The following is a 23,519-nucleotide window of genomic DNA, read 5'->3' as shown; positions in this document are numbered from 1 at the left end:
TCATCTGTAATGAGATATGGCGCCCTCTTCTGGTGTATGGGAAGCAGAATGTTGTACACATAATAAATAAATTAAAAAAACGTTTAAAAAAAAGATTTTGCCGGGTGGTGGTGGCGCACGCCTTTAATCCCAGCACTTGGGAGGCAGAGGCAGGCGGATCTCTGTGAGTTCGAGACCAGCCTGGTCTACAAGAGCTAGTTCCAGGACAGGCTCCAAAACCACAGAGAAACCCTGTCTCGAAAAACCAAAAAAAAAAAAAAATTTTTTTTTTTTCAGAATTTAGGCTCCCAAAGAAATAAAACAATTGATATTTTTACTTCTTTGGGGTCAGAAGGGAAACTGGCCTCAAATTTACTGAGATTCTTCTGCCTCCCAAATGCTGGGATTGAAGGGATGTACCACAGCATCTGGCTTGGAGTTAGTAAACAAAACAGTTGGTGGGCAGAGGTGTAGCTTAGTGACAAGACACTTGTCTGGCATGCAGGAAGCCTGGGTTTGGCGGCCTGCAGTGGGAAAAAGGCAGCACAAATACTAAGCTGGATGGAGTGGTCACTCCTGTAACACCAGCATTGGGAGACTGAGGCAGGAGGATTGTCAAAAATTCAAGGCCATGTTGGGTTATATAGTAATTTTCAGGCTAGCTTACAAGACTCTGTCTCAAGATGCAAAATTCAAGCCAAAAGAGATTCTAATTTTGGAGCTGCTGCTTCTGGGCAAATGTCTCTGTGAGAGAGTAATTCTGCCTACCCTGCTCAGTCCCAGACTTGTGCAGATAAACTGGCTAAGTTGACAGGCTGCGGTTTCTTAGTCAAGATGCTGGGTGGATGGAATAGAAAGTGCTTGCTTTGCTTGATACTTCCCCCTTCTTCCTGTCATCTGTCGGCAATGCACCATCTGTCCCAGCAGCAGGCTGGCCTCCCCTGTTCTCACAGTGAGGTAGGAACTCTGTCTGGTGCCTTCCTGGGCCTTCTGCCACATTCTTCTCTACAGTATTTCTAGTTAGGTGCTCATAGTTTGTTTCATGTACAAAGAATTAAAAAATTTGATTTTGCAGTCTTTTTCCTTTAATTTGGTGTGTGTGTGCGCATTGTATGCGCGTGCTTGCTCTCGCATGTACACAGTATCACAACATGCATATGGAGGTCAGATTACTAATGACTTTGAGTAGTCATTTCTCTCCTTCCACCATGTTGGAATAGGGGCTCTTTTGTTTCTGACATTTTGCATGCTCCAGGCTAGCTAGCCCAAGAGCTTATGGACTGTTCTTTCTCAGCCTCTCATCATACCACAGAAGTGCTGGACTTACAGGTATGTCCTACCACATCTGGACTTACAGATATGTCCTACCACATGTGGACTTACAGATATGTCCTACCACATGTGGACTTACAGATATGTCCTACCACATCTGGATTTACAGATATGTCCTACCACATCTGGCATTTTTATACAGGTTCCGGGGCTCAAACTCAAATGTTCAGGTTTGTTTTAGCATTGAGCTATCTTATCTACCATTTAGTTTATTTTTTTTCTTTAAATGTTTATTTTTTAATTTTTAAAAATTTTATGTGTATGTGTATTTTTTCTCCTACACTTGAGTCTTTGCCTGCCACCCACAGGAGTAGGAAGTAGCTATCAGATCTCTTGGAAATGGAGTTACAGAAAGTTATGAGCTTCATGTGGGTTCTAGAACTCAAACCTGGGTCCTCTGGGAGAGCATCTAATGCTCTTAAGCATACAGCCATCTCTCCAACCCCTGCTATCTCTTTTTATTAGGATTCTTTCCACTGGTCATGTTTTGGTGTTTGGTTTCTACCTCTTTTGAAAGACAGGGTCTTAGTATGTGGTCAGGGTTGGTCTTGAATTAAAATTGCAATTGTCACCAGGTGGCGGTGTCACATGCCCTTAATCTCAGCACTCAGAAGGCAGAGGCAGGTGGATCTCTGTGAGTTCGAAGCCAACCTGGTCTGCAGAGCGAATTCCAGGACAGTCAGAGCTACAGAGACAGACTGTCTTAAAAAACAAAAACCAGTCAAAGCCGGGCGGTGGTGGCGCACGCCTTTAATCCCAGCACTCGGGAGGCAGAGGCAGGCGGATCTCTGTGAGTTCGAGACCAGCCTGGTCTACAAGAGCTAGTTCCAGGACAGGCTCCAAAACCACAGAGAAACCCTGTCTCGAAAAACAAAAAAAAAAAAAAACAAAAAAAAACCAGTCAAAACATTGCAGTCCTCTTAGTATTCCAAGGCCTGTTATTATAGATGTGTGCTATCATACCTGGCTTCTCTTCACTTGTTTTCTCTCTCTCTCTCTCTCTCTCTCTCTCTCTCTCTCTCTCTCTCTCTCTCTCTCTCCTCTCTCTAAATTATGTGAATATGTGTGCCTGTTAAGTGCAGGTGCCTGAGGACGCCAGAAACATCGGATCCCCTGGAGCTGAAGTCGTATACACATGGTTATGAGCTGCCCAACATGGTAGTGAGAACCAAGCTCAGCTTTCTGTAAGAACAGTATGTGCTCCTTGCTGCTCAGCCATCTTTCAGTCTTCCCCCACCTTTCTTTTCTTTCTTTTGTTTTTTTAAAGGTGAACTAATGTTTTCATTTGTTCATTCCTTGCCTTTGAGGTATTCTTCAGCGACATCTTTCCCTTGATTCTATGTCATGGTACTTAACCACAGCATAGCTGCAACCAGTCCTTTCACAGGGCTTCCTATCTGGGCCAGTTTTGCACAGGCTTGTCCATTCCTCTAGGTTCTTTTTTTTCATCAGTCCTAATTATTAGGTTATTTGGTGTTTAGAACAAAGGATCTCCCCACACTTACATAATGTAGGCTTATCACAGATGGGTGCAAGCACACAAAGATAAACTGGGCGCTTGTCCAAGAGTTGGCGGCTTTGTGAATTCACACATTCAGTAGCAGTGCCCCCTCTTTAGCCCTGGTGGTGGGTTAGGGGAGAAGCCGAATCTTGAAAACACCTAAGCTTATGCTTCTGTATGACTTGGCGATGGCAGACTTCATTTCTTATGCTGTTTCATATATTTATTATTTTAAAGCAGTCTTTTTAAAGAATTTTGTATATGTTTGTGTATTTATGTGTATGTGAGAGCAAAGTGAACATAGATTTATTATGGCAAAGTGAGGAGGATCTCCTGAGTGGGAGGGGCTACAAAGAAGGATTACCTTTCATTCTGAGTTTTCCACAAACATATATCAAATGGCATTACACTGACGGCTGTGGAGAGAACAGAACACACAGATCCCTGATGAAGTTGAGAGATACTCAAGGATTTGGTATTAGCCTTAATGGCCAAGTGTTGTTAATCATATGATCTTAGGATTCCTGCCTTTGCCAATTGCTCAGTTTATTCAGTGATTTACTGTGTGCCAAGCCTAAATCTAAAAACTTTGCATGCAACACCGTACAGTACTCTGAGTTGCCTACTTTTTTTTTTTTCTTTTGATTTTTTGAGACAGGGTTTCACTGTGTAGCTCTTGCAATCCTGGAACTTGCTTTGTAGACCAGGCTGACTTTGAACTCAGAGAGCTCCGCCCGCCTGGGGATTGAAGGCTTGTGCCATGGACCTAGCTAAGTTACCTACTTTTATTATGCACTTGCACATTTTATGTATGAGGCAACAGGCCCAAAGCATGTGACTTAATGTACATGAAGTTACAATTAGTTAAGTGCTAAGTGTGGGATCTATTTCTTTTTCCTTCCTCCCTTCCTCCTTCCCTTCCTTCCTTCCTTCCTTCCTTCCTTCCTTCCTTCCTTCCTTCCTTCCTTCCTTCCTTTCTTTTATTTTTTTTGAGACAGGGTTTCTCTGTATAACAGTTGCGGCTGTCCTTGGCTCACTTTGTAGACCAGGCTGGCCTCAAACTCACAGAGATCTGATGGCCTCTGCCTCCCAAGTGCTGAGGTTAAAGATGTGTGCTACCACTGCCCAGTGATCTCTTTCTTATTTATTTATATTGAGGTTCTCATGTAACCCAGGCTGGCCTTGAATTTACTGTGTAGCAAAGGATGCCTCCTGACCTTCCAGCCTCTGTTTCCCAAGTGTTGGGATTGTAGGTATGAATCTTCATGCCCTGCTTGAACTTGGGATTTGAATATAGATAGTTTTAACTAACTGGCCACAGTGATGCACACTTAGAGTCCTAGTATTCGGGAGGCTGAGGTAGGATGGTTGCTGGAAGTTTGAGGACAGCCAGTGCTACAAAATAAGACTTGCCTTGAAAAGTAAAAGAGGGCTGGAGCTTTAGCTCTCTGATGATTGGACATAGAAAACAACATTAACAGTAATAGGTATTTTGGCTTCTGAAACGTACCCATGGCATGACTACTTTTATTATTATTTAAAAATATTTTATTTTTTATCAGTATATATGTGTGCTTGAGTGGGTTTGTTCACCTGAGTTTAGTATTCTAGAAGGATGTTGGATCTCCTGGAACTGGAGTTACAGGTAGTTGTGAGCCCCTTGATTGTGGGTTCTGGGAACCAAACTCCAGTCTTCTGCAAGAGCAGGGAGAGCACTTTACACTGAACGCTGAGCCATATCTCTAACTCTGGCCTCTTGGGTTTTTTTTTTTTTTTTTTTTTTTTTATGATTGCTAGGTAGGTCTGGTACTTTTCTTGTAGCTCAGGCTGGTTTAAACTCACAGTAATCCTCCTGCCCTCCTGAGTGCTGGGATTAGATATACATCTGACTCATTTTTGTGTGTGTTTGGTCCTTTGTTTGAACTCAGCATTGAATATGCTAGACTGGACTCTGTTAGTGAGCTATGCCTCCAGCCCCTAGGTATGGCTTTGAGCCCATGCTTAGTCTTGTACCTGGAACAGAGAGCAAAGTCCCTGCAATTAGTTATCATGGGAAGACATTTACTTTGTACAAAGTTCATGTAAAAACCCCTGTGGAAAAACAGGGAATTTCATAGGGGGCATGTCAGAAGTTTCACAAAGATGACATGTGAAGTCAGTTGTTCAGATACTGCCAGTTGAGGTGGTTTCAGTGGTGATTGAATGCATATCCATCCAGTCTTTGGGAGCTGCCATTCCAGTGGAGGGAGCAGACCATAGAAGACAGAATGCATGGAATAATGACTTCAGTTGGGATCAACTGATGCTTTTTTCATGGTAGGTTAGCATTTACTGGAGGAAGCCCTCACAGATCAAGTGCCATTGTCATCATGTCAACATGTTTCCCTCCCCTGCTGATGTTTACCTTGGTCATCTGTAGGGTTTCTCCAGCATAAAGTTTCCTAGTTCCTTCACAGCTTGTAAAGAACTTACTTTCTTTGGCCCACAATTCAAGAGTGGAAAGTTTTGGTCCATCCCATTATCCATCCATCCAAGAAAGGGGGGGGGGGGCAGAACATGCATGGCTGTGGTGCATTTGTGGAGGTTAGAAGCTAATTATTTAGTCACTTCTTTTCTTCCACTTTTATGTCAGTTCCAGGAATTGAACTCAGGTCATCAGGCCTCAGAGCAAGTGCTCTTATGCCCCTGAGCCATCTTTCCCTCCCTGGTTCACTATTTGAGAGAGGAATACCTACAAAAATTATTTGCTTGATTGCTTGATTAAGAGTCTCACTCAGTGCCAGGCTCACCTTAAACTATCTTCCTACTTCAGCTGGAATTATAGGCGCGTGTCACTGTGCCCAGTCTCCTTTTATTTCGTTCTGTCAGTATGACTGAGGTTTTTATTATATATCTTGTGTTGTAATCCAGCAGTTCTTTGTTTTCTTGTTCACATTGTTTCCCGGCAGCTTTCAGTTGGCTTCTGTATCCTTTTGATGTAGTTCATCATTTTTTGTGTCTGTTTTGTGTGTGTTTCAGAGTTTCTTTTTTTCAAAGAATAGCTCAGTGGTTAAGTTCACTGACTGCTCTTCTAGAGGACCCAGGTTCAATTCCCAGCACCCACATGACAGCTCACAACTGTTTCTAATTCCAGTTCCAGGGAACCTAAGATCTATGGCAAAACACTGGTGCACATAAAATAAAAATAAATAAACCTTACTTATTTATTTTAAAGAAGTTTCTCTTTTCTGGCCCTGAAAGTTATGATAAGCTCGTCTTGGATATTTTCTGCCCCAGTCTCAGAATTATCCATTTCTTCAAGTCAGACAGGAATATCCAGTTTGTTTGTTGTTTTTTTTTTTTAAATATTTATTTATTATGTATACAATATTCTGTCTGCAGGCCAGAAGAGGTCACCAGACCTCATTATAGATGGTTGTGAGCCACCATGTGGTTGCTGGGATTTGAACTCAGGACCTTTGGAAGAACAGGTAATGCTCTTAACCACTGAGCCATCTCTCCAGCCCATTGTTTGTTTATTTTTGAGGCAGGCTCTCACTGTACAGCCTCCCTGCTATCCTGGAACTGGGTCTGTAGACCAGTCTGGCCTTGAACTCTGCCTTCCCAGTGCTGGGATTACAGATCTGTGTCATACTTGGCTTTTTTGTGAGTTCTGGGGATCAGAACTTAGGTCATTGTTTTCATGGGAAACAGTTTACTATCTGAGCTGTCTCCTAGCCTGATAAACTGTTTTTGATATTAAATTTTATATCATTTTCTAGATGGAAGACATTGAATAAGTAAGAAAGTAAAAGTAATTTTTCTTGTTAATTTGAGTTAGGGCCTTCCTCTTTAGCCTGTGCTTGCCTTGAACTCACGTTGCTCCTTCCACTCAGCCACTTGAGTGTTGGGATTGCAATTGTGATCCTCCACATCTGTTCAAATAGACTGTTTATATTTTTATTTTGTATGCACTAGTCTCCATTTGTCTTTTGATAGTTTCGTGAAACCCACGCTAGCCTTGAATAGGCTTGGTAGCAGAGGATGGCCTTAAACTTCCAATCTCTTGTCTTCACCTCCCAAATCTTAGAGTTGCAAGCATGTGCCACTATTCTTGGCTCTTGTGTTTGCATGGAGGTAGGAGGACAACTTTCAGGAAGCAGTTCTCTCTTTCTACTGTATAGGTATGTGAGAACTGAACTCAGGTCATTAAGTTTGGCAGCAAATGTTTTTCCTCCCTTGAGCAATCTTGCTGTTCCATACGTTATAAATGGAGACTGCTCTTTAGTTCCGACGGCCCAGACCCGAATAATCAAACACTAACTATATTAATTGCAACACTGCTTGACCTATTAGCTCAGGCTTCTTATTAACTAACTTTTACATCTTAAATTAAATTTCTATTAATCTGTGTATCTGTAGCCTACCAGTTAGGTTCAGTATTCTTCTCTTTCGGCAGCTACATGATGTCTCCCTGACTCTACCTATTCTCTCTCTGTATCTCTGTTCAGATTTCCCGCCTGGCTTTACTTTGCTAAGCCATTGGCCAAAATAGCTTTACTGAGCAACCAATAAAAGCAGCACATATACAGAAGGACCTTCCACATCAACGAGTGGCTCTTTTTATGTTATTTTAAAAGTCGTATTGAGCTAGGTATCTCTCTGTAATCACAGTGTTAACGAGGCCAAAGAAGGAGGGTAGCCTGGGCTATATGTAGTAAGGCTGTTAGATAGGGAAATTATTTAGAAAGGACTTTATCAGAGTACACACATCTTAAGCTGAGGCTGGATGACATTTTACATACAGACATGTACCACGCTTGGGATGATATTGGATCCCACAGAAGACTGCTTGCCGCCTCACTGAGTTGCATAGCCCCTCTATCCCCAGAAGGAAGCTTTTTTGTAGCCCTCCTTTTCAAGTGAGTCCTGGAGGCATCAGCAGCTTATTAAGTATGTGTGTGTGTGCGTGCGCACTTGTGTTCAGAATCTTGATTGTAGGAGTTGAGGACATGGAGGGTCTGACATAACCGGGGTCACAAGGCAGTTATGACAGAGGGAGAAGGGCCAGGAAATTGAAGGGTATTGTTAAGGAAGTGAGACAAAGGATGAGATGGTTTCAGGATATGAGAGTGAGAGCTGGAGGAGGCAGGACATCAGCAGTATTTTAAGCTTGAAAACCCTGTATGTTAGAGAGTGTAGAAAGAGAACTAAGCAGGAGTGGTGGGAGAAGGGGCTGGCAGGGGAGGTTTAAATAGAAGAGAGATGTATTCAGATCCCTGGTAGGAGTAGGAAAACCATACTGTTTGGTCTCTTTTTGTTTTTTTTTTTTTGGTTTTTCGAGACAAGGTTTCTCTGTAGCTTTGGTGCCCGTCCCAGAACTAGCTCTTGTAGACCAGGCTGGCCTCTAACTCCCAGAGATCCGCCTGCCTCTGCCTCCCGAGTGTTGGGATTAAAGGCGTGCGCCACCACCGCCCAGCTGTTGTTCTTTTTTAAGACAGGATTTCTCTGTGTAGCCCTGGCTGTCCTGGAACTCACTGTGTAGTCCAGGATGGCCTCAAACTTAAGAGATCTATCCGCCTGCCTGCTTCTGCCTCCTGAGTGCTGGGATGAAAGGCATGTGCCACCATTGTCCGGCTCTCTGCTAACTCAGTGCTAACTCAGGCCTGTGCCTGGTACTAATGGGAGGATCTCAGGGCTTGCTATACTATACTGAGCATTGCTGATGAGTGGATAGAGTGGAAAGGTGGATTCAGGATCAAGACCCTTCCTGAATTGAAGCTATCAGGTGTTGATTAGCAGAGCTGGGAAAGGAGTAAGGAAGGCTGTCCCCAAACCAGTAGAGTTTCCCCAAAGCTGGCCCTTTCTTTTTGCCAGATAATCTTCCATCCCCATCCTCTCTCCAGCAAAGGTTGCTGATGGCTTGGAGTGTTGCTTTTGTGCGTAGAAATGCCTGGCTTCTGCTGTGTTCTGAGTCAGGAATAGAGGCATGCTTGGAATTCTGAAGCACAAGGAGTTGCTGTATGTTTTCAGAAAGACTATGTAAGGAACAGTCTGGAAGCAGCCAGGATACCCAAACCCAGGACAAAAAAATGAGGCAAATTCTGGGGTAGTCTAGATACACTACTAGGTAGCTATGAGGAAAGGCCCTCTGTGGATATGTCTGTCACTACTGGATAGTTGTGAGGACAGACTGGCTATGTATGTGTTACTACTCAGTTATATACATGTGAGTTCATAACACGAGTATCCTCAATGGGTTCAGCTGTTACAGGAGTTACATGCTGATCCTGGTTACTCCTGCTAGTCACTGAGTTTTCTTTTCCTCAGATGTAAAATGGATGTAGTGATGGTAATGATTGCTAAGTCCTCATGGGACTGTGGTAAAGTCATGTGAGATTCCTTACATAAGGGTCCTTTGTGAACTCTGTAGCAAGCCGTGCACATGAGTGTTTTTGGTTTTGCTTTTGTGTTTTAGAGGTCTCACTATATAGTGCTGGCTGGCCCAGGACTCAGTCTGATGACCAAGTGCTGGCATTAAAGGCATTCACCACCATGTCCTGTTGTATTTTTAGTATTATTATTAAATTAAAAAGATTGTTCTTTAAACCTAGCAATTGGGAGGCAGAGGGAAATGGATCTCTCTGAGATTGAGGCCAGCTTGGCCACAAAGAGTTTCAGGACAGTCAGGACTGTTACACAGAGAAGCCCTGTCTCAAAAAATAAAGTCAACAACAACAACAACAAAACTAGTTTGTGTGTGGAGAGAACAACTTGCAGGTGTTATTTTTCTCCCACTACTATGTGGACCCCAGGAATGTAACTCAGGGGTCATGCTTAGTGGGAAGACCATTCTCTGTCTGCTAAGTCATAGTCATCTTGAGGGCAATTGTTTGTTTTTGAGATAGAGTTTCACTTGCTCTGTAGTCTAGGCTAGCCTCAAAATCTGGGCAGTCTTTTTGTCTCAGACTCTCCAGTGCCAGGATTGTAAGTATGAGCTACTACACCCAGTTTACACGTGTTATTCATAGTTCATGATTTCTGTTTACTCCAGGAATTATAAACTAGTGACTGTTGTCAGTTGGAGTAGGTCCCAATGTTTTTGTTTTTTTATCTTTGCAGCACCGGGAATGGTGCCCAAGGGATTGCATGGGCTAATGCATGCTCAACTGGTCCACATCCCTGGAGTAGGCATTCCAAAGGAAATCCCCACCCCCACACCACCTTTAGGTCCTTCCTTCACTCTCCACCTTGCTGCTTTTTTTGCGTTTGAAGTTCATGGGTGTGGGCGGGACCAGACCCCCACCCAGCATTGCCAGTTGCTCTTCTGTGAGCAAACCTGAGCATCAAGCCAGCCTTCCTTGGGATTGGGAGCGTACAGTATGAACAAGTCAGCATTGTATCCCTGAACTAGAACTGGCTGCTTCTGCCCAGCTGGAGATACCTGTGGAGTCAGCCTTTCCCAGTACTTGGCAGGGGCTTTGGGTGTCGTTCCCCCCCCCCTCCACTGGCCCTCTCCTTTCCTTGGTGAGTTTGTCTGGTAGCTTTCAGAAGTGTTTCTCAAACTGGAAAACCCCAGGTCTGGAGCCTCCGACTTACAGTCTCTACTTTTAGAAAACCACAGAATCCTGCAAATGCTACGTTCTTAGTTCTTAATTGTATTCTAACAAGTCTTCTTAGAATTTAGTGGTTTGAGGTTTGAAACAAGGTTAAACATTTATTTTCCTCCAAGTTTCTGTGGGTCAGAATTCAGCTAACTGGGAGGTTTTGGTTCAGCCTTGCAGTTGAAAGTGGCTTATTCATAGAGTTGGAACTGTGGTGTGGTTCTTCAGGGGACACCTTGATTCCCCACCATATAGGCATTTCCATAGGAATTTATACTGTTTTCACAATGTAGTACCTGGTTGTTCTTGCCCTTCCCCAATGGGAACCCAAGAAAGACTATATAGGCAAAAACAACACTACTAAAATACATATAATTTGCTGGGTGTGGTGGCACATGCCTGTAATCTCAGCCCTCAGGGGGCAGAGGCAGGAGGCCAGCCAGATCAGTTCTCTGCCAGTTATGGCTACACAACAAGACCCGTCCAAATACCCCCCCCCAATCCCAAGAAAATAAGTTGATTATGTTCTCTTCAGTATTTAAGTTTTAGGGATTAACTCAGGTTTTTGGGCTTGGCAGCAAGTGCCTTTACTGACTGAGCCATATCATCAGCCCCAGGTTACTTTTTGACCATTTTAAATTTGTAGTTCTATAATATTCGTTTATTTTATGGTGAAGATGTTTAGAATTAGGTGGTGTAAGGCACCTAAATGGTGAGATGAAAATTATCTCAACTATAAATCACCATACAGCAAACATGCAGGACTTTATAATGTGTGGGTGTTTTAACTGCATGTATATTTGTACACCATGCCACTTGTGTGCCTGGGATCCATAGAGGCCATCAGATCCCCTGGAGCTGAAGTTACAGATGGTTGTGAGCTGCTGAGTGAGTGCTGGAATTGAACCATTGTCCTCTGGAAAAGCACCAACAGGAACTTTTGTGTGACCCAGCTTTGAAAGTCCCACACCGTTCCTTCTGCCATATTCAAGCAGCGGATAATGAGACCCCACATTTTGAAGGCAGGGGTGTACACCTTTTGTCATAGGTTCTGTTTTCCTCTGGTGTGAGAGCTTAGGTAGTGAAAATGTTGCGTGTTCAGATGACTCCTGTGCTTTTGGTGTCCATTTACGGTCTTGATGATTCATCTCTAGTCTGTTCTGAATACTGGCTCAAGGTCAGATTAGAAGAATTTGTGGGCACCCTGGCTCCAGGGCAGGCTGTTCTGTTCTGCCTGACATTGAGTTCAGTTACCTTTCTGCCTCTGGAGCATCAGGAAACAGGATCTCTCAAAGTCCATGTGCATGTATTTTAATATCAGAGGAGGTCTTACCATGCTTTCTTTGAAGAAAGCTTATATTCCATCTCTCACACATACAGGAGACAGAGAGAGGAATAGTTGTACATGTAGGGAGACAATTTAAGGACCATTGGGAAGGAAAGCCAACTTTGTATGAAGAGGGTTTGGGGACTGGCAATCCTGCTGGGAAAGGTAGCTGAATTGTTAGATTAATTTTTCTGCTTTGGTCCTAAGTAGAGGAATTAAGCTATAAACGATTGTGGAATCGTACTAAGCTTGACTCCTGCTACCCAAAGATTACGTATGTTTTAGAAGGGCTAATGCCTGCAGCTGTTTTCACCTTTGTAGTGTTCTTTAAGATGAGTCTGTTCTGCCGTGCATGTTTGACAAGTTTTGGGTTTCATAGAACGGAGCTTCTTCATGCTTTAAAAATTACAATGAAAGTATTGGTTAAAAGCAAAGTTTTGCCTATCTTAAGCTCGCAGATGTTTTGAAGACATTGCAGTGGCTGTTGGGAAGAGGTCACGTGAAGGTTGATTGCAGACAGTTGCTTCAGTTGTTCTTGATGATATGGCTTCTTGAACTTTTTATATGTTTTCTTTTCTTATTGATATTTATTGAGCTCTACATTTTTCTCTGCTCCCCTCCCTGTCTCTCCCTTTCCCCCTTCAATCCTCCCCCAAGGTCCCATGCTCCCAATTTACTCAGGAGATCTTGTCTTTTTTTACTTTCTACTTCCCATGCAGATTAGATCTATGTAAGTCTCTCTTAGTGTCCGCATTGTTGTCTAAGTTCTCTGGGATTGTGGTTTGTAGGCTGGCCTTCTTTGCTTTATGTTTAAAAACCACCTATGAGTGAGTACATGTGATAATTGTCTTTCTGTGTCTGGGTTACCTCACTCAAAATATATGTTTTCTAGCTCCATCCATTTTCCTGCAAAATTCAAGCTGTCGTTATTCGAGGGACATTTAAGTTGTTTCCAGGTTCTGGCTATGATAAACAAAGCTGCTGAGAACATAGTTGAGCACATGTCCTTGTGGCACGATTGAACATCCTTTGAATATATATCCAAAAGTGGTATTACTGGGTCTTGAGGAAGGTTGTTTCCTAATTTTCTGAGAAATCGCCACACTGACATCCAAAGGAGTTGTACTAGCTTTTATTCCCACCAGCAATGCAGAAGTGTGGGGTTACAAAGGCAGTTCAGTGACTCATAGTTACATTTTGAAGCTGGACATTCCTTTTCCTGTCTGTGAATGGAACACTCACAACTCAGCTGCTAATTCCTAGCCCCTCTAGCCTCCTTGCAGCTGTCCAATTGTTGAGGCTAAGCCTGATGAATTATTTGGTGAAAGCAGTTATTATCATTAATCTGGAGTTCAACCTGATATCTGAAGCTTAGTCAGCTACTGAGTCTAGTTTGCCTTGAGGGTGGGGGTGTGTGCGTGGGTATGGGTGTGTGTTAAAGCACACATGTGTTTGTTCTCTTTGGGGGCCTGTAGTTGACTGACTACAACAAAGGCACTTAATAAAGCCCTGTGATTGATGAAACTAAGCTGTGCCCAAGGCAGGTAGAAACTGTTATCTTCTAAGTTCTACTAGATCAGTCTCTAATATTAAGTCCTACTGGGTTGATGTTTAAAATGGTCACTACTGCTTCCTGTTTTCTTGACACACAGATAGGTCCCCTCACCCAGGAGTGACTTGCATCTTGTCACTTATTTTTAATTTTTATTTTAAAAATATTTATTTAATATTTTGTTTTTCTTTTTTAAAAATAAGTATATATTTATTTTGTTTTTTTAAAAATATTTATTTATTATGTATACAATATTCTGTCTGCGTGTATGCCTGAAGGCCAGCAGAGGGCACCAGACCCCATTACAGATGGTTGTGAGCCACCATGTGGTTGCTGGGAATTGAACTCAGGACCTTTGGAAGAGCAGGCAATGCTCTTAACCTCTGAGCCATCTCTCCAGCCCTAATATTTTGTTTTTCAAGACAAGGTTTCTTTGTGTGTCCCTGGCTGTCCTGGAACTCACTCTGTAAACCAGCCTGCCCTTGAACTCAAGAGATCCACCTGCCTCTGTCTCCCTGCTGGAATTAAAGGTGTGCACCACTACTTCCTGGCTTTATTTTATTTTTTATGGGTATGTGTGCACCTGAATGTGTTTTAAGCCAATGGAGGAGTCTGCAAGGTCAGAAGAGGTGCATTGGATCCCCTGGAACTGCAGTTCTAAGTTTCTACGTGTTCTTATCTGCGGGACAGTTTTTCTAGCACCTGTTCTGTCACAGAAGACAGAAGCACTTTCAGGAAAGTGTCCCTTGACAACTGTTGAGTTTCCTGGAGAGTTGCCTGTAGGTCTGCAAACAGTTGGAATACCCCAGCACAATACACTTTTCTTGTAATTCCAACACTTGAAAGGTAGACTGCAAGTTCAAGGCAGCCTGACGATAGTATAAAACAACAACAGAAACATTTTCTCTATGAATTTGAGGCCAGCTTGGATCATTCCAGACCAGTTTAGTCTGCATAGTGATCTCTGTCTCAAAAAACAAAAATTTTACTTATGGTTGGAGAGATGGCTCAGTAGTCAAGAGACTGGTTGCTCTTCTGCAGGACCTGGGTTCAATCCTAGCATCGATATGGCAGCTAACAACTATAATTCCAGTTCAGGGCATCTAGTATTAGTACTCTCTTCTGACATTCATGGGTACCAAGTGCATATGGTGCACACAGACAGATGTGTGGGCAAAACCCCCATACACATAAAATAAAAAGAAATAAATTTATTTAATTAGCCGGGCGGTGGTGGCGCACGCCTTTAATCCCAGCACTCGGGAGGCAGAGGCAGGCGGATCTCTGGGAGTTCGAGACCAGCCAGGTCTACAAGAGCTAGTTCCAGGACAGGCTCCAAAACCACAGAGGAACTCTGTCTCGAAAAACAAACAAACAAACAAAAAAAATTTATTTAATTACTTAAAAATTATGTATATATGCATGTGTCTGTGTGGGTATGTGCACATGTGAATGAGTACAAGTGCTCTCAGAGTTCAGAAGGTATTGGGGCCTTTAGAACTGGAGTTTCTGGTAATGATGAGCCACCCGGTGTTGGTGCCGGGAACCAAAGTTGGGTCTTCTGCAAGAGCAGTATGAGCTTTTAACTGCTAAACCAGGTCTCCAGGGCCAGCAGAGTCTCATATAGCCCAGGCTGGTTTCCAGTTTGCTATATGTGTGGTTGAAGGGGACCTTGAATATTCTTATCTATCTCTAGGGTACTGGATTACAGTCTCATGCTATCACATCCGACTTTGTTTTGTTTAGAGACAGTATTTTCCTTTAAAATACTTTATTAAATTATTTATGAAAAAAATTATATTGCCAGGTGGTGGTGGTGCACACCTTTAATCCCATCACTTGGGAGGCACAGGCAGGTGGATCTCTGTGAGTTAAAGGCCAACCTGGCCTACAAGAGCTAGTTCCAGGTATAGGCACCAAAACTATACAGTGAGAGCTAGGTAGTGGTGGCGCATGCCTTTAATCTCAGCACTCGGGAGGCAGAGGCAGTAGTATCGTTGTGAGTTCGAGGCCAACCTGGTCTACAAGAGCTAGTTCCAGGACAGGCCCCAAACGTACAGAGAAACCCTGTCTCAAAATAAAAAAAATAAATAAATAAAAACAAACAGAAAAATAATTTATGTTTGTGTGTACATGTATACAGTGGTATACATGTGGAGGTCAGAGAACAACTTGCTGGAGTTGGCTCTCCTTCCATCATGTAGGTCTCAGGGATTGAATTCAGGGCATCAGGCTTCTTGGTGGCAGGCACCTTTACCTGCTGAGCCATCTCTCCAGACCAAGTCTTGCTTTGTATTTCATGCTGGCCTTGAACTTGCAGTGGTACTCCTGCTCTAATTCTTCAGTGCTTGAATTACAGGTGTATGCTACAGTACTAGCTTCTTTGGGTTGGGGTGGAGGTTGGGGGGCAGGCAGTATTTGGCTACATAGCTCCAAGCTGGGCTACAGTCTTCTGCCTCATGAGTGCTTAGGATTACAGGAGAGTGCCACTATGATACTCAGCTTCTTTGAGCGTTTAAGCCCCAGAAAGATTGAACACAGGGAAACAGGCACTTACAAAAGAAAGGATTGAAGTTGTGAGACTCAAGGAGGCTGTTCTTAGGGTCCCGATTTGAGGGTCTATCACTGGAGCTTAGACAGCCAGGAAGCCATTATTGGCATTGCCACCCACACTACTGCCCTCTAACACTGAAGTAGCAACTGGTGGCCAGATATTTGCTATTGAAAAGCAGTGGCAGCCACATCCAGAAACTCCTTAGTGTTCTGGGATCAAAGGCCAAGCTATTGAGTCGGGAGCTACATTTTAACAAACTCTCCAATGATTTACTTGTGTGTGGTTGGTCTGTTCACAAAACTATGGGTCATCTTGATTGCTTATTGGAAGGGAATGAAGGACTATTGTTTGTTTTCCCAACTCAATCAGGAAGGGTGGAATGGGGACTGAAAGAGCACATAGACTGAGTGGGCTATACTTCTGCATCCTCCAGATATGATTTACATATTCACCTTTTTTAAAATCTGTTTTTCTTTTTTCTTTTTTTAAATTTTTTGTTTTTGATTCATATTCACCTTCTTTAAAAGCAAGTAATAGCATGTGTGATGGCACATGCCTTGGATCCCAGCACACCGGAGGCGTGGGTAGGTAGATCTCTGTGTGTTCAGGTCCAAGTCAGGGCTACTATGTAGTCCTGTTTCAGAAAAACAAATGAACAAAAAATATACAAGTAATAGAGTCTGTGAGATGATTCAACCGCTCAAGGTACTTACCATCAAGTTTGACATCCTGAGTTCTGTTCATGGAATCCAAACACTGGAAGGAAAGAACTGATTTCCAAAAGTTGTCCTTTGACATGCCCTGTGTGCTGTGGCATACATGAATATACACAATTAATACAATGTAAGAACAAATTCAACACTTCATATAGCAGTACATCACGGGAGCTTTCTGCATCAGGGTCTGCAGTGTCATCTTATTCTTTTCAGTATCTGCACAGAGTTTTATTATATGACTTTAAAATCTCAGGAACAGCTTGACATGCTGGTACTCACATAATCCTTGCATTTGGAAAGCAAAGGCAGGAGGATCAGGAGGTACATTTTGGTGTTTGATGCTAATGTGGGCCATATGAGACCCTGTCTCAGAAAACCAACCAAAACAAGCAAACAAAACTAAACAAAAACCTAACCTGATGAGGCTGTGTTATAGTCTATGGGCACATCCTAATAGAACTAGGAGTTCACGTTTGCCTCTTGCCTCCTTACACGCAGGCCCTGTGTATATGTCATCTCTTTTGACTGGTACTATAACCAACTTTACATGAGTGAACTCAGGCTCTGAAAGGTTAATAGTCGTCCATCAACTAAGAAAGCGCCCTGTTGAGATATTTTTAAAGGTCTAAGTGTGTGTCCGTATCAGCATGCACATGGAGGTCAGAGGTGAACATTTGGAGTTTCTTCTCCTTCTAGTGTGGGTTCTGGGGTGGAACTTATCAGCCTGTGTGGCAAGTGCTTTTACCATCTTGTTTGCTTCAGATTAAGGCTTTTATTATTTATTGTTTGTTTATTTCTGAGATGGGTCTTCAGTCCAGGTTTCATGGGTCTTTCTGGGACTCATGCCACTTCCTCCTCCTCCCCCTGTGAGGAACTGTAATTGCAGGTGTGCCTCAGCCTTGCCCCATGAGACTTGAATCCAAGTCTGCTCTCTTCTGTAATTTATTTGACAGAGCATCTCAAAGTGTTAGGAGTGTTGTTTTTGTTTTGTGTCTTTTTGAGACAGGGATCTTCAAGAAGCCCTGGCCTCAGATTTGCAGCAATCCCTTTACCTTAGCCCCCGAGTGCTGATGCTACAACAGGCTAGTACCCATGCCTGACTTCAAAATGGCGAGACTTTGGTGCTGGAGAGATGATGGCTCAGCAGTTAAGAGAGCTCTTGCTGCTTTTCTGGAGAACCTGTGCTTGATTCCTTAGCACCTGTGTGGTGGCTTAGACCCATCTGTAACTCCAATTTCAGAGAATCCCACTTCCTTTTGACCTTCATGGGCTCCACCAGGCACCCAAGTGATACACAAACATACATACAGGCAAAAATCTGTACAAGTAAATAAATCTTTAAAAGCAAATATCAAAATTCAAAAAGAACAGCAAAATGGGCAGCCTTAAATACTTTGTCTTATGCTCTGTGAAAAGAGACTTGGTTGTTTTGGCAAGCATTTAGGTAATTTCTCTTTTTTCTCACTCAGGTATCCAGCTCACATCGAAGACATTGACTACGAAGAAGGGAAAGTTCTCATCCATTTCAAGCGCTGGAACCATCGTTACGATGAGTGGTTTTGCTGGGACAGTCCTTACCTCCGCCCTTTAGAGAAGATCCAGCTGAGGAAAGAGGGCTTGCACGAGGAGGATGGCTCTTCTGTGAGTAGCGAATCCGTGGAGTTCTGTAGTGTAGACTGCTGAGCCTCAGGCAGTGTGTGTGTCTGGTCTTTGCTCTCTAGTGGGCAAGTCAGAACCCACTGGTGAGCAATCCTTGGCTTGTGATGGTAACCATGTGCAGTCTAGTTTTTTCTTGTTTGATGCAATTGATGTGGATAGAAGCTCACTTATATTGGGTTCCATCCATATGAATACGGTTTTATGTCTCTTTCAGAGAACACTGTTTTCCTAGTGTCTGAAGTACTATCGGGTTCATAGTAAGTCTTCAGGAAATATTTCTATAATAAACCAGGTACTCCTAGTACTTAGGAGGCCAGGGTTCATGGATTGCAGTGTGTTTGAGGCCAGCATGGGCTACAAAGTAAGACCTTGTTTTAAACACCCCCACACCTCCTCTGCCAGGAATGGTGATACATGCTTCTGATCCCAACCCTGCGAATGTGGAGGCAGAGGGGTATCAAGAGGTCAAGAACTCTGTCCAAAGAACCAAACCAAACCGGTGGCACTCATATCTCAGAGGCAGGACACTTCTACAGCTCAAGGCCACCCTGGTTTACATGGCAGGTTCCAGACCAACCAGAACTACATAATGAGACCCATCTTAAAACCAACAATAAATAAAACTAGCCCTCCACCAGACTGTGATATAATGAATGGATGATTGAAATCTAGAATATTGTATACTAGATAAGGTAGCCATGAAGACCCTTTGCTGTGCTAATCTCTAGTTATTTAAGTAACCATTTTATATGTGGATCCTGAGCTTGTTATACAGTCTTTTATTAGCCCTGGAGAACTTGGATTTGATTGAACTGTTTTGGCTTTTCTAAATTTCCTTACTGCTCCTGGAGTTGTGACTGCCTTCAGAATGACGCACAAACCTTTACTTTTGTTTAAAACAGACATTGAGACATTTGTGGTAGCCCTTGCTTTGGGATCTGACTCAGCCTGGATTCTGGTTTCCATTTTAACCTTACTGAGGAACTTGAACTCTGGCTGGCCTTTTCGTTTTGCTTTTTTTTCCCCTTTGAAATTAGGGGAAATATTGAAATTGTTCAATATTGTTCCATTTGATCATTATGAATGCAAACTGTGTGCTGAGAGAATAGCACAAAATATGAAAGTTGCATGAGCGCCTCCCTTGGGCCTGGCAGTGGTGTGGGTGGCATGAGATGCTGTAAATGCTGCTTCCTTGAAGAGGAAGTAGCCTCATTCCTCCCAGCTCCTAAACTAGGTATGTTCTCTGTTAGCACTGGTCTCTCAGATTCCCTTTCATTGTGAATACCAGATAGGGGAAGATTATCTCAGTGCTGTCGTGTACTTGCCCAGTCCTCCCTGACTTAGACGCTCTTATGCTTCAGCCTTCTTATATAATTTGTTTGTTTACTTACTTACTTATTTATTTAGTTTGTTGTTTGAGACAGGGTCTCACTACGCTATGAGTTCCTACCTATCCTGGAACTCACTATGTAGACCAGGCTGGTCATGAACTCACAGAAATCTGTCTGCTTCTGCTTTCCAAGTGCTGGATTTAAAGGTGCATGTAACAATGCCCAGCTATTTTATTTTTTAACATTTATTTATTTCATTTTACGTGTATTGGGTTTGTATGTGTGTATGTATTTGATGCTTTTGGAGGTCAGAAGAAGGCGTCAGATCTCTTGGAACTATTGTTTTTTTTTTTTTTTTTCTTTTGGTTTTTTGAGACAGGGTTTCTCTGTGTAGCTTTGGAGCCTGTCCTGGAACTAGCTCTTGTAGTCCAGGCTGGCCTCAAACTCACAGAGATCTGCCTGCTTCTGCCTCCAGAGTGCTGGGATTAAAGGCGTGCGCCACCACCGCCTGGCTCCGAACTATAGTTATAAAGATGGTTGTGAACCACTGTGTGGGTACTGGGAACCAAACTCAGGTCCTCTGCAAGAGAAGCAAATACTCTTTTTTTTTTTTTGGACAGGGTTTTTCTGTGTAGCTGTCTGTCTTAGAACTCACTCTATAGACCGGGCTGGCTTGAACTCACAGAGATCTACCTGCTTCTGCCTCTAAAGTGTTTGGATTAAAGGTGTGCTACCACTGCCTGGCTGAAGCAAGTGCTCTTAACCCCTGAGTCCTCTCTCCAGCTTCCACCTTCACGTATTTGGCTCTCTGTGCTCACCGTCATGTATCTCAATAGCCCATTCCAGGCCACTCTTGTTTGTGTGTGTACACTCATATATATATATTCTCATATGAGTGTTATTTGTACTATGTGTGTGCTTTGTGCCTGAAGAGGCTAAAAGAGTTAAGACAGTTTTGAGCTTCTGTGTGGATGCTCAGATCCAAATCCCAGTCCGTTGCAAGAGCAGTAAGTGCTCATAACTGCTGAGCCGTTTATCCAGTCCCAATTGTTATTATTTTTTAATTAAAAAATGATATTTGGCCGGTTGTGGTGGCGCACGCCGGTAGGATTTGCTGAAGGAGGCAGAGGCAGGAGGATCACGAGTTCGAGGCCAGCCTGGGCTACACATAAGAAAAAAAAAATGATATTTGTGCATGTATGATACACGTGCAGAAAAACTTTCAGGAGTTGATTCTTTCCACATGTGGATTCTGGGAATTGAATTTAGATTGTTGGGTTTGGGGGTAAGTGCCTTGACCTGCTGAGTCATCTTGACTAGCCCATTTTTTTTTTTTATAATTTGTTGCTATTTTATTTATTTATTAATTTTTTAATGATTTATTTAACTTTATTTTATGTGCGTTCGTATAAAGGTGTCAGATCCCCTGGAACTGGATTTACAGAGAATTGTGAGCTGCCATTTGGGTGCTGGGAATTGAACCCAGGACCTCTACATAACCATTGATCCATCTTTCCATTTCCTCCTTGTTGCTATTTTATTAAAATTATTTATTTGTTTGTTTATTGGTTGACTGACTGTGTGTGTGCACTTATGCCACAGTATAGGTTTTAGGTGTCAGAGGACGACTTGCAGGAGTTGTCCCTTGTTCTAGCATGTGTGTTCCAAGGATAGAACTCAGGCTATCGGGCCTGGTAGCACTTACCTCGTCCATTGGGCCATCTTGCCAGCCCTTTGTTCGTTTTTTTGTTTTTTTCGAGACAGGGTTTCTCTGTGGCTTTGGAGCCTGTCCTGGAACTAGCTCTGTAGACCAGGCTGGTCTCGAACTCACAGAGATCCGCCTGCCTCTGCCTCCCAAGTGCTGGGATTAAAGGCGTGCGCCACCATCGCCCGGCCCTTTGTTCGTTTTTGAGAATTAATCTTTCTGTGTGGTCAAGGCTGACTTCACAGTCCTGATCCTTCTGCCTTAGTGTTCCCAGTGCCAAGATTGCTGGCTCTCATCACCATACCAGCCCTCCTTTACCACTCACACGCATCCAACTGCTTTTATGGATTGGGCTATACTGTGCACCTGTAGAATTGAGTTGGTAACTGGATATTTACTTTTTTTTTTTTTTATAGGAATTTCAAATAAACGAGCAAGTACTTGCTTGCTGGTCTGACTGTCGATTTTATCCAGCCAAAGTCACTGCTGTGAACAAGGATGGTAAGGTGTTGCAGTTGCAGTTTTTTCACTTGTGCTGTAGGGGAATTTTACAATATGAGTATTTGATAGTGTGTTAATATTTATTGCCTAGGAATAATTTTTTTATGTTTATCTGCCTGGCAGTAGGGCGAGATTATAAATGGAAAGAAAGCTAGCTATAAAGGATAGATTTGCCCTAGGTTCAATCCCCAGCATCAGAAATAAAAGAGAGGGAGGGGATTAATTCTTTGTTACTAAATTCCAGTCATTATTTCGTCAACCTAATCACATTGGACTCTGATGAGAAGTCTGTGGGTCCATTCTGTCTAGAACTTCTTGATATTTTGGTGAAATAAACACCATTGTTTATTTTATTTATTAGTTAAAAGCTTGCAAATTAAGTGGACACCAACAAACATTTGAAAATATGCTTTGTGGATGCAAGGTGATTTAGAGTGCTGGAATACAGAACCTCGAGTGTGGTGGTTACTTTGCCAGAGTTTTGCACATGTGGGAATCCAGGGCAAGGACTTTGATCCAAAAACTTGCATTTTTTTGAATGCAAGGAAGTGGTATGCGGAATAGTTCGCATGATCAGAAGCGACTTTGGGTCCACGTGGTGTCTCTTCCTTAGCATAGTCCAGCAGGGTGTCTGTGCTGTGGCCCTGATATCTGGAGTGAATGTTTCTAGCAATCAGGGCCCTTCTGTATCAGGTCAAGAGGCCGAAGATGTAGCTCATTAAGAGAGCCCTGGTCTAGCATGCATGGGACCCTGGACCAATCCAAAGCACTGAAAGGAATAACAAATTAAAACAGAACAGAAAACCAACAACAGCCCAAATTAGATTTTTTTTGTTGTTGCTGTTTTTGAGACAGAATCTCACTATGAAGCTTCGGCTGGCCTGGATCACTATGTAGACCAGCCTGGCCTAGAATTCATAGAGATCCCTGTTTACTTCTACCTCCTGTGCTGGGATTAAAGTCATGTATACCATGCCTGGCCCACACTGGTTTTTCATTCCATGAAATTATTTAGCTGTTTATTCAGTACTCTGCCAAGTGTTGGATGATTAAGTTTTGTCTGAAAGAGGTTGTCATTGTCTAAAGAAACCTCCAAAGCGAGGTTCCATTTTTTGAGCTATCTAAGTAGTTATTGATTTTTCCAGTTCACATAAAATCCATTTGGATAATTTCATCTTTCCCTGGGTTATGTTTTTTATTTATAAGTCCGTGTTCAAAATAACATCTCTGATTAGTGGTTTTCATAAATATCAACAGACAGCCTGTTTGGGGAAAAGCTCACATATTAAACCACTGTAAATCCTCTTAGAAACAGACATAGTTGGTCAGGATGTATTCTGCCTCTCCAGATTCTTGTTTTCAAGATTTTCTTTCTTTCTTTACTATCTTTTGTAATCATGCATTCTTTAGGTTCTTAAATGCCTGGAAAAACTATACAGTGATTAGTGCTGGTCAAGAAATGTTCTCCCCGCCAGTAAGATAGATGCGCTGGAGATACTCCCTTGGGGAACATCAGTCCTTCAGCCGGGATGAAAATTTGGGGGTGTTCCATGAGTCACTCCTTAGATAACAGCAACAGTTAGCAGGAGCGTCTTTAATTCCCAAGATGGCCGAATCCATGGGGATAGAATTGGAATAGAGTGACTGGGATCAGATACACAACCAGGGAAGGGCAGATGGAGGAAGGGAATTTTAGGAGCTTTGTGGTGGTGATTGGGGGGGAGGTGATCTCTTAGAAGAGTAGAAGGTGGTTTCATAGAGGTCACAGAAGTCTTAGTA

General features: G+C 42.8%; 1 protein-coding gene across 3 annotated transcripts in view; it reads left to right on the top strand.

Annotated features, from left to right (window-relative positions):
* The window catches only part of Phf20 (PHD finger protein 20), a 110,754-nt gene that overhangs the window by 35,684 nt on the left and 51,551 nt on the right, over positions 1-23,519 (top strand). For 2 of the 3 annotated variants that reach the window (XM_057780696.1, XM_057780694.1), the window contains exons 3-4: positions 18,014-18,185; positions 21,656-21,740. In XM_057780696.1, coding sequence (XP_057636679.1) covers positions 18,014-18,185; positions 21,656-21,740 — 257 coding nt within the window. Of the gene's footprint in view, positions 1-18,013; positions 18,186-21,655; positions 21,741-23,519 lie in introns of those variants that run through there. The other variant, XM_057780695.1, reaches the window with a different exon arrangement.

Source organism: Chionomys nivalis, chromosome 9, assembly GCF_950005125.1.
Source record: "Chionomys nivalis chromosome 9, mChiNiv1.1, whole genome shotgun sequence".
Taxonomy (NCBI): Eukaryota; Metazoa; Chordata; class Mammalia; order Rodentia; family Cricetidae; genus Chionomys; species Chionomys nivalis.
This window is presented reverse-complemented; position numbering and strand designations above follow the sequence as displayed.